At 37.9% G+C, this 12059-nt stretch overlaps 1 protein-coding gene across 2 annotated transcripts in view; it reads right to left on the reverse strand.

The window, feature by feature from the left end:
• The window catches only part of NEBL (nebulette), a gene marked incomplete at its 5' end in the record, with an annotated part of 255423 nt that overhangs the window by 13638 nt on the left and 229726 nt on the right, over positions 1–12059 (reverse strand). Inside the window, one exon of one of the 2 annotated variants that reach the window (XM_080639463.1) lies at positions 10783–10875. The exons of the other annotated variant lie outside the window; for it this stretch is intronic. Coding sequence (XP_080495589.1) covers positions 10783–10875 — 93 coding nt within the window. The remainder of the gene's footprint in view (positions 1–10782; positions 10876–12059) is intronic. 2 annotated transcript variants of the gene reach the window in all.

Here is a 12059-nt window from a genome sequence, read left to right on the forward strand (position 1 = left end):
ACAATAAAAGTTTGGTATTCAAGACTAGGACGTAATGCTCAAGACAGTGCATAAATGTGGTCCCATTGCCATTCTGGATTCCTATACTTACATGGCTTACAAGGCTGAAATGGATTATTGAAAAGAGACCAAATTATGAATTAAGCAATCAGAAATCTTTTTTTCACAGAAACCTAAATAACATGTGTAAGGAACACACCCAACCTGTTTCTAACTGAAATCCGAACTCTTTCAACTCACCTTGCATTTAATTTTCCTTCTTACCTCAATCTAAAGCTGAAAAGGTATCACCTTTTTAACACCAGGAAACCTCTCACTGTTTTCAAAAACCCCTCCAACTGTAATGTCATTCTTTTTAATCAGAAAAAAACAACCCTGTCCTTTGAACATTATGGATCACTGCAAAACAGGAGGAAGAAGCTGAAAATGCAAAACACACCTCCTTCAAATGAAAGGTGCAATCTCCATTAGGGAGAGAGCTGTCTTGCTGCCTGAACAAGAACTGTCCTTAGGGTGTACAGGATACGGTTACAGGAAACCATTACAAAGTAAACCATATTGCTTCAGTAAAAATTTATTTGAGAATGGAAGCGCAGAAGACACCAATTCTGGAGCACAAGCTCTCTAACAACAAAAACTGTTCATGCTAAATTATTTCTGGTATCAGTTACCAAACATGCATGCACTTGTGCCCATACTACATACACAGAGAAGTATATCCCAAGTTCAAAAATACCACAAGAGGTTTATGAGTGAGGTATTTATTATTTATTGTATTATTATTTGACTGCAATAATTTGTACTAAATTATACACTTAAGAAGATAAAATCATCTGTTTTACTATGATGCTTTTGAGTGAAAGCAGGCAATTTTTTCCTACACATTACCTTTCAGGTTGGTAAACCTGCTGGGTGCCTGCATGTAAAAGAAGCAAAATCAGAGCACCATCCAGTCCAAAAAATACATATATATATATATATATATATATATATATATAAAAAGTCTGAAACAGATGTAAGAGTCTAGTGGATAGGAGAAGTGTAGACGCAACCCTCACCAACAGGGAGTACACAGAGTACTGTTTTGATGTGTTCAGCCTTCTGTGGCAGTGCAGCCTGCTGATACGCTTGAAAGGGGACAAGAAACCCACAAAAGCCTATAGTTCTTCCTGTGAAATCTACAATTCCTCTCCCACCAAATGCCATGTTTGATTACTGGACTCTAGGGAACAATGTTACGGAAACAGAGTTCAGCTACCTAGCATAAAAGAACCATTCTTCCTTGGCTGACAGAGAAGAAAATATAACTGCTGTGTCATTCTGCTTGACCTCCTTAAAATGAGAGCTTAGCAACTGAATATGAATACAAAGAGGGGTGAAGGATTTCTGCTGTGTATTCCTGCCAGCTGCACCTGGAAATGGAAGACAAATCTCCATATTACAATATAAAGAGCAGTCTAGTATTATCCCCCTTTTTTCTTTGACTTGTCTTTTACTAATGGTGATTTTTCCCATCCTCAAAATGATGTTTTTTATAAAAATGATGGGAATGACAGAGCAAGGAATGGAACCAAATTCTGTCTCCTTTCCTTTTCTTCCACCTTCCACTGGAGTAAGAGCATTAAAACTGTCCAAACACAAGTAGACTTCCTGGTCAACATAGCAGACAGCATCCCTGCCATTCCAGCATCTGAGAGTCATTTTTTTTCTCTACTTCACCTCACTAGTTTGTCTTCTAAGCAAAATAATAAGGAGCAGAAGTAGCAGCACAGTTCCTTATTCTAGGATTTTTGTGGTACATATGGTTGGATGTCAAAACCTCAGGCAAATAGGGGTTGGAACTAGATGATCTTAAAGTCCTTTCCAACCCTAACTATTCTATTCTAAATTCTACAAATAAGCATTTTATATAGAGTCACAGATACTGTTTGTGTGATAGGGGAGAGGAGACATCCCCGAAATCAATGTTTGAAATGTCAGTGCTCAGCTGTAGCGTATGTGTACAGTGTGTACAGTAATACATAAAGTCTACATTTTCTGTTTGCAGGGCTAAGTTCACACTGCAATTCAAACAGTTCTTTTAATGGCCTACAACACGTTCCTGCCTTGGTGAGTAAAGGAGAAAGATAACCCCTGGAGTTTGGAGAAAGGGAAGGGAGCAGGCACAACTACTCTGGAGCCTTTTTTCTTCATAAAGTTCATATCACACAAGGAGGACATGCCACTAGGGAAAGAGATAAAGGACTTAATGTTTCTCGTTGACTTAACTTCCACTCTGAGCTATACAAAGACTTCAAAATTTTAAGTACCAATATCCCACAGGAAGACACGATGATGCTGTGTTTTCTGCAGCTTTCATAGACTTTGGAGTCAAGTTGCCAGCATGCGCATTTGCCATATTTATTCCTCGAAGGTTTTTTGTAATAATCTTTTCTGGATCTGACCAATTGTTATGCAGTATCAATGAAGCATCTAGTATGAATTTTAACTTTTGTCATAGCAACCTATGGGTTATTTTTAAGGTAGATAACAAAAATTAAGACTATCAAGATATGAGTAGAATTTCATGGTTTGTTGAAATTTGTGTATTTCGATTCCCAGTGTGATCAGAAGGTAGTTTCCCAGGTAAAGGCAAAGTGAGAGGCCTAAGTGTTAGTGACAGACCCTTTTCATCAAAATAAAGAAACCTCACATCAAGGCCTCTTAACGTTACTTCTTACTACTTGTCTAGTGAACATGCAGCCAATCAGTAACACACTGGCTCCAACCAAATAGATAAAATTTTAGCATTGATTTCTAAAATGAAACAAAAGGCACTTGAAATACTCTACAAATACTCTCCTAATACTCACTGTTTTCCTATATAACATGAGCTTTTGGGAGTACACCAAAATTGATTTCCATCTGCGACAAACTGACTTCTGAATAGTTTTTAAGATACGATGATGACTTAGAAAATAATGAAGAAATCAAGGTTTTCAGTTTGGGGTGTTTTTTTTCCCCAAAGAGAAGAGTAACCACATATCTGTGACTGAAAGAAACTGATACTCACCTCTGACTTTTCTCCATCTACAGACTACACACAATTTAAAATGAGAATAAAGAGACACTTTAATACACTGAAAAATTCTGAACATATGGTAAGGAAAAATTTATATATCATATCTATATACTGATGCACACCAATTAAAATAGAAATCAAAGGGAAATAGAAAACAAAAAAACAGGAAGCCAAAAGCAAACTGGGAGAAAGCCAAACTAAAATGTTTCAACTAAAAAGAAATAAACGGTGTATCAAGGAAAAAAAAAAAAATTATTCATCTACTACAGGATGTTCATTAAGCTCATTTTAAAGTAGAAGCCTTAAGACTGAAAGCAGAACTTGGTAATATTAAATAAAATCCTGATGATTTCAATCAAAGAAAAACAGGAGAGAGCTAAACAGAAAGCCCCACAGAGATACGATAAACTGAAAGATAACTGAAGTAAAAACTGAGAGAAGGAAGAATATTAGAAAGTGAAATGAAAACATTCCGCAGTTGAAACAAGACTGAAGGAAAGCAGCATAAAAGAACTCTGATAACTAAAACCAAAGGGGTAACTCTAAGGAAAACACTTTCAATAGAATATAATGAAAGCAGAATGTGCACACAAATTGTTGCATAATAAAAGAGAGAGAGAGAGGGGAGAAGAATGAATAAGTAACAGCAAAATGAGAGTACAGTGAGTACTTTTCAGTGCAGATGGGTCTTCTCATTCCAAATGCTCTAAGAGAAACTCTTCACCTCAAAATGAGACAAAGACCAATGCAAAACAGAAGTGACAAAACCAGTAGCCCTAGTAGCAATGCCATGGCTCACCTACTATCACCTCACAAGTCACGAAGACGCTGTTCTAGTAATAGACAAATGTGTAGTCATTTCCTTGACATCATGGCAAAGCCTGAAACTTGTTCCAGTAGTAGCAGAGTGACCCATGTAGACACTAGGTCAACTCTCTTAAGGACAAGTTTCTGCCTTCTCAAAGACTTAAACTGTTTGATATTTTAATCCAAAACCAGCATTTCTTCTGGTTGTAGTACGTTGTTTCTTTGCTTACTACAAACAATGGGCCTCAAGAAAAATATTCATTAATCTTACAGGTTTACTTGCAGCCTTCATTTTATCTTGCTACTCTTTCTCTATACCTGCACACACAGTTTTGAGCAACTGAGTTCGGTTTCTGTGACTGATACTGGATCATATACCCCAAATTAATTTCCGTATCTTACATTGTACCATATATTAACACTTTAGTGTTAAAAAGTCCTTCCTTCCCCTCAGTCTCTGGAGATTGAACTACTGTGAAAAATACATATATGTAAAGTGTTCTAAAATAACAAGCCTTTTAAAAAAAGTCTCCAATATTGTGAACTTGTGTTACTTTCAAGCATTTTTACTCTAACCCTTGGGGGAATGGAACTAAACAAAACAGTCTTGAGTCAGGAGGGTGTGAGCTAAATGTCATTTTGACTTACTGAAGTTAGCTACTAGCAAAAGATGGTGGATTAATTTTATATGAAGACCTTAAAATAGGAGAAGATATTTTTATAAAAAAACATACTTTAACACAACTTCTGAAAAACTTTGTAGCAACCATGGATACAAGTAAGTCCAATTAGGTGATATCTGTGGTCCTTTCTCTCATCAGACACTGAAAACTCCATAATTATATGTAAAAGCAATTCATTTCCTTCATGGAGTAAATGGTTGAAATACAAATGCGACTGTCCAACACAGACTTGACAGGGGTTGAGTCATGTGAGCCATATTCTCCTGGTGCCTAAATGCAAACTAACATGATGGGACCTTACTTGTAGGGTAGAAAGCAAAGCAAAAGAGTGTATGAACTGGGGGGGTGGGTGGAACAGAGTGAAGGCTGCACAGAAAATCAGGACAGACAGAAAAGACTTTATAAAGAAACTTAAAAAAAAACCAACCAAAAAACAAAAACAAAACCCACAAACAAGCAGTTGAGAAATCTGTCAGACACAATGCTGTCTAGAAATAGCTAAAAAGCAAAGAAACTGTTGCTTGTTGCTTTTTTTCTATGGTGTTCTGTGAGGAAGGAACTGCCTGGTCTGTCTTTATAAACAGAAATAAATCTGGGATCCATACATCTCAACTTCTCTTTCTGACAAAAATAATCTGAAAAACCTTCTCAAAACTGAATTAATAGCTCCATGTCTGAGATGTTGCAATACCAGTGTTAAATGCAGGATTGAAAGAGAGAAATCATTAGCTTCTGTTACTTTTTAACCAAACTGGAAATAACTACTTGAAAAACATCTGAGAATTTTTCAAGAACTAATGTGGCAACAAGTATTTCTGGGAAGTGCTACAGAACGGTTTGCAAGTAAAAACGAAGTCTGTGTTAGGACAGTAACGAATTACAAAGCATCCAGGCAGACTGAGAAACTAGTGCAACACCTTCTGTCCAGTATAGAAAAAAAATCAATGATACCATGAAGTAATAAAGTCAACCTTGAAATACACTAGCAGGGAGAAGCTGTAAAAAGGACAAGCAAATCTGAAAAGTAATTTCAAAATAATTTCAAAATTAAAATTCATTACTTTTCACCAGGCTTGCTGGAAACCCTTAACAATTGTTTCCTATCCAGTTTTACCTGCAGTAGTCTAAAAGGGAGAACAGGGATTTCTTGAACTTATATAATGCAAAAATCTACTGATTTTGTAGGGAGGCGCATCTGGCTCAGCTCAATGCCATCATCTAAAATAATGGTCAGGGAATCAAACATGAAGAGTAATTCTAGTGAACGAACAATGTTAATAGCCTCCCTGTGAGGAAAAGACAGTTATGCCTTCAACATCTGGTATGAAGCCAGGGACCTAGCTAAAGGCTGGGAGAGGTGGTTAAAGAACAATTCCATCAGCATTGGCAGTGGAAGACTTGAATTGGGGGTCAAATATTGGTAAAGTTATCTAGAATAAATTAGCAATTGAACAATGTAGATATATCTGAAGGATGATGAGACAAGGCCAAAGACACTTAGAGTTTGTAAAAATTGGTCACAGATCTTCAACTGACTTTCATGTTGGCACACCATCAGATTGAACAACTGCCAGGAAGAAACACTGCTAGATCTAAAAGGCCAAGCTCCATGAGAAACAGCCATGAAAACTCAGCAATATGGATTTGGTTCTCATTTGGTTCTCATCTTAAAATAAGATGCCATAAGAGATACTATATAAAGGTCAAGGGCAAACTCACCCTGTGGCTATGTGCATAACAACATTTGGGATAGGATGCTGTCATGAAAAAGGATAGTATTTTTGACCAAAGATGCTATCTTCTGTTGTTTTGGGGTTTTTTTCTGTGTTCACAGAAATGGCATTTTCTTGTAAATCGTTAGGATTATGTCAAATTACTTAGCTCTGGCATTTATTTCTCCCCTGCAATGGGAACTGTCTGCAAGTGCTCAAACCCTGGCTAGCCAGCTGGGTCAAAAGCGGAAACAATATCTTGCTAAAATATGTTGGTCTTGGCAAGGATCTATTCAACACATCACCACAACAATATATTTAAATAGACACACAAAAAAGAAAGCTTGCTAGTGCCAAAATAACCGGGAAAATAAAACCCATTTCCTATTCTCAATATGGCAAGTAATAAAAAATATCTGTTAACAATCAAATCAAGCTGACAAAACAATGTTAAAATGGCTAGGAATATAGCCAAAAAAGATCAGAACAGATACAGAGAGACAATATGCACTGGACTGTGAAGGCCACGTCACATCATCACAGAAAAACACATAAAAGCCAACATGATATGCATTATTGCTATCATCTATTTAAATATTTGGGAATATAATTAAAATATCAAATAAAGATGAACATACATGATATAGGGGATTACAGTTCTGTCAAGACGTGCATTTCCTTCTTTGGTCAGAGTTGGTTCTTCAGTCTGAACACTTTTCCTCACGTTTTCTTAATCAGAGCTGCTTCTCTGTATTCACATGGCACTTAGCACAATGTAAACATCCTAAACACTAGCCATTATAATAACATATTACTCTGGTGACTGGGAGGACATAAACAGGTGTAGTCTACAATTAAGATGCCTTAAAATCTCCTAAAAGCATGGGTAATTCAAGGATGCCAGGCAACTAAATGTAGCAGTATTTTTTCACACCTTCTTGAAAAAAAAAAAAAAAAAAAAAAAACCCAAAAAAAACAAACACCAAAATAAAATAAATTAGTAACCCTTTGGACACCCTTTTCAATGCACATTCTTTCACAGCTGAGAAGGAGAAATCACTATTTTTTTAAAATATATATTTAGAATGCCATGTTTCTGAATACCTGCAATTCACCACTCAAGCCTAGTACCCACTGCAATACTACTAGGATGACTAGACCCTTATCCATAATTTTAATAAATTTCATTCTAATCTGTGGTATGACTCAAGATGTGGTTTTGTACCTGGGAATGCAGGTTCCTAAAAGTATTCTAATATTAATCCATGTTCATAGAATCATAGAATAGCTAGGGTTGGAAAGGACCTTAAGATCATCTAGTTCCAACCCTCCTACCATGGGCAGAGACACCTCACACTAAACTATGTCACCCAAGGCTCTGTTCAACCTGGCCTTGAACACCACCAAGGATGGAGCATTCACAACTTTCCTGGGCAACTCATTCCAGTGCCTCACCACCCTCACAGTAAAGAATTTCTTCCTTATATCCAATCTAAACTTCCCCTGTTTAAGTTTGAACCCGTTACCCATTGTCCTATCGCTACAGTCCCTAATGAAGAGTCCATCCTCAGCATCCCTATAGCCCCACTTCAGAAACTGGAAGGCTGCTATGAGGTCTCCATGCAGCCTTCTCTTCTCCAGGCTGAACAGCCCCAACTTTCTCAGCCTATCTTCATACAGGAGGTGCTCCAGTCCCCTGATCATCCTCATGGCCCTCCTCTGGACTTGTTCCAACAGTTCCATGTCCTTTTTATGTTGAGGACACCAGAACTGTACACAATACTCCAAGTGAGGTCTCACGAGAGCAGAGCAGAGAGGCAGGATCACCTCTTTCGACCTGCTGGTCACGCTTCTCTTGATGCAGCCCAGGATACGGTTGGCTTTCTGGGCTGCGAGCGCACACTGAAGCCGGCTCATGTTCATTTTCTCATCAACCAACACCCCCAAGTCCTTCTCTGCAGGGCTGTTCTGAATCTCTTCTCTGCCCAACCTGTAGCTGTGCCTGAGATTGCTCTGACCCAGGTGTAGGACCTTGCACTGGGCATGGTTAAACTTCATAAGGTTGGCATCTGCCCACCTCACAAGCGTGTCAAGGTCCCTCTGGATGGCATCCCTTCCCTCCAGCGTATCAACCGAACCACACAGCTGGGCGTCATCGGCAAACTTGCTGAGGGCTCAACTCAATCCCACTGTCCATGTCACCAACAAAGATGTTGAACAAGACCGGTCCCAGCACCGATCCCTGAGGGACACCACTCGTTACTGGTCTCCAGCCAGACATCGAGCCATTGACCACAACTCTTTGCGTGCAGCCATCCAGCCAGTTCTTTATCCACTGAGTGGTCCACCCATCAAATTGATGTCTCTCCAATTTAGAGACAAGTATGTCATGTGGGACAGTGTCGAACACTTTGCACAAGTCCAGGTAGATGACATCAACTGCTCTACCCCTGTCCATCAGTTCCGTAGCCCCATTATAGAAGGCCACCAAATTGGTCAGGCAGGATTCCCCCTTAGTGAAGCCATGCTGGCTGTCACCAACCACTTTGTTGTTTTTCATGTGCCTTAGCATGCCTTCCAGGAGAATCTGCTCCAAGATTTTGCCAGGCACAGAGGTGGGACTGACTGATCTGTAATTCCCTGGGTCATCCATTTTCCCCTTCTTGAAAATGGGGGTTATATTTCCCTTTTTCCAGTCAGCAGGAACTTCACCTGACTGCCATGATTTTTCAAATATGATGGACAGTGGCTTAGCAACTTCATTTGCCAGCTCAACAGCTATGTTAAACAATATCAGACTATATAAGCTTCCCAGCTGAATATTAACCCAGTCCCCGAACTGCTGAGACCATGTTTTCTTAAACATTCATATGTGAGAAAGTTGTCAACTGATACACTTTTTTTTTTTTTTTTTTAGGATAGAAACAGAGAGGCACAAGCACCTGCATAGTTTAATAGGGGAAGAAGTACTTCAGTCACTAAAATACTACTATACACTTGATTTGCCCACCAAAAAGCACAAGGTAATTTTATTTTCACTTCAGAGGTGCATTTTTTCACTTACACTGCATCATTCAAGAGATGAGGAAAAAAAAACCACCACACCAAAAAACCAGATTTGTATACGTTTTGCAAAAACACAACACGCCTTGAGTACTGTAAATGTAAGTTAGCAGGGCTTTCAGGCTAATAGCGTTATCAAAATGGTGAAAGAGAATACAAAATAAAGCAATATGGCATGCAAGAAACTTTGCAGTCTTCAGATTTTGGTTTGCTTTCCTAATCAATCAGGTGACAGCTTATACAGTTTCGAATGGCTTGTGACTATACAAGAATATGGAGTTAATACAGGCCTGTGAGGTCTCAACACACTGTGATAGTGTGATTAGTAAAAAAAGGTGGGAATAAGGGATACCTCCTTCGTCAGATGGCCTTGTTATCTCACTGCAGTAAGAAAAGGTAGGGTTTGTGTCTGAACCATCTGATTTATACTCTCCCAAACTGGTAGAATGTACATACTGCTTACTGTAACGGCTTGCTCTTTCTACAATGGTAGAAAGAAAGAATATCACAATAAATAGATGACAGAAGTGCCAAGACAAGCAACAACAAAAATCCCAACACTGCTAACATTGATAGCCATACAATGATGGCATTAAAATTAGAGAAAAGTAAATTATTCACAATTCTGTATCCATGTTAAACACTATGACTTCAGAGTGTTGCTTCAAAATCAGGTACAGCTAATCTTGTTCTCTGCTTTAAAAGAATAGCAGAAACGGAAGGCAGGATTGAGATACTGGGTTAAAAAAAAAAGGTATGAACATGAAGCATATGAAAACTTCCAGTGGAAAATCAAAACGTTCCTTTATCCCAGCATGCATACAAATGCATGTGCAAATACTACTTTATGACATTCAGAAATATTTAAAGTTCAACTATTGGTAGCAAAGAAAATAAATGTGCAAAATTAAACATTCAAACACTTCTAGGGGAAAAAATCCAAACAATTGTAGAGCTAAAACATTGCTGTCTATTGTTACATTACCTTCTCTGCTATTCCATTTACCCTTAAATTATGAACACCCTGAAGTTGCAAAGAATAGCACAAGGCATAAGATCATGTGCCATATAAGCAAAATGTGCATAGAAAAGAAACCAATTTCATAAATAGGCCACCTTCTATATCTCTGAGATTTTAGTAAGGTCAAACTACTTGAAGATTCTACTTATAGTGAGGACAAAGTAGGTCAGTGCTTTTTAAGCGACTGCTTGTAAGCAGTATGAATAACTGTTATTTAGGATAAGATTTATTTCACTGTTTCTTATCTGCACATGTGATTATAGCTGAAGTTCCTATAAAGTACTGCTTTTAATATACTACAGTTATTTATATATATATACAAAAACATAGTTATAAAACATATGGCTAGCACACTGACCAGGAAATTTACTGTATCAACTTAATGTTATAAATATAAAAAGGTGAATCGGGGAAAAGACAGGATATAAGCAATACCAGAAAGCATATGCAGACTCCTAGACTGAATATTGTCCTCCAGAGGATCAATGTCGAAGATGGAGCCAGGATCTGTGCGCCAAACTTTAAGATCTTTTCCCAAAGCATAGGAATTATGACAGACAAACAACAAAGGAAGTAAAGGCATGAAAGGAATGACTTTTAACAATCAGCAACCAACTTCATCTAGAAATTAACCAAAAAATCTAGATATTCACTTGAAAGAATCAGAAAGCATTAATTTCCTGCTTAAAAGAACTTATTGCATTCATTTTAAGCATTGACAATATTTTCAGGACTTTTTCCCCCAAATTTTGCATTCTTTTTCTAAATATAACCACAGTATTTTAAGTCTAAACAAATGGGAACAAGTATGACATATCAGAGCTCTTTTCCACTAGCAGAACCAAAACCATCAGTTATAAGATATTGCCTCAGTCCAACAACAGCATCCTTACTCCATAGAGATGTGGCAGTATATATCCCATAGACTGGATATTAGGAAAAATTTCTTCACCGTAAGGGTTGTCAAGCATTGGAACAGGCTGCCCATGGAAATGGTGGAATCACTATCCCGGGAGATATTTAAAAGATGTGTATATGTGGTGCTTAGGGATATGGTTAAGTGGTGGACTTGACAGCGCTAGGTTGATGCTTGGACTCAATGATCTTAAAGCTCTTTTCCAACCCAAAAAATTCTATTATCTGCTATGTCTAAAAATATAATAATCACTTAATCCCTCCAAAGCAGTTTAAAATAAAACCTTGATGCAAAGTACAATCAGTTAAAGCACAAATCTACACTTTCTGCTAAAGGTTTACTTCTTGGGCAGACCTGTCTGCAAGATTTACTCAGAGCATTGGAAGTAGGGAAAATAACTGCCTTCCCAACTTGGTCCTTTCACTGGTTTGAGTTCAGCAAGCTAAATAATGGGTTGGTAGGTAAAGTAGGACTCTGGGCGCCCCATATACATCATATTTCAAAAGATGAATAGCCAAAAAGAACAGAAAAAGCTAATAAAACAAATCCCATGGCTTCAGAATACATTCAATGTATGTACATTATGTGTTATCTACTGCAAATCCCGTAAGGTGGGGCATAGTGCTAAGTCCCTCTTGACACAACAAATAAAAGTCAATGCAAAATCTTTTGATAAACTATGTTTTAATCCTGACAGTGATAAATTATGCAACTACATAAAGCACTGACAGGATTGAGAGGGGTGGGGGAACTGGTGAATGCCCAGCCTTTCCTGTTTGATCATGCCTTAGTAAGT

The sequence above is a fragment of the Psittacula echo genome, assembly GCF_963264785.1.
Source record: "Psittacula echo genome assembly, chromosome: 2".
Lineage (NCBI taxonomy): Eukaryota > Metazoa > Chordata > Aves > Psittaciformes > Psittacidae > Psittacula > Psittacula echo.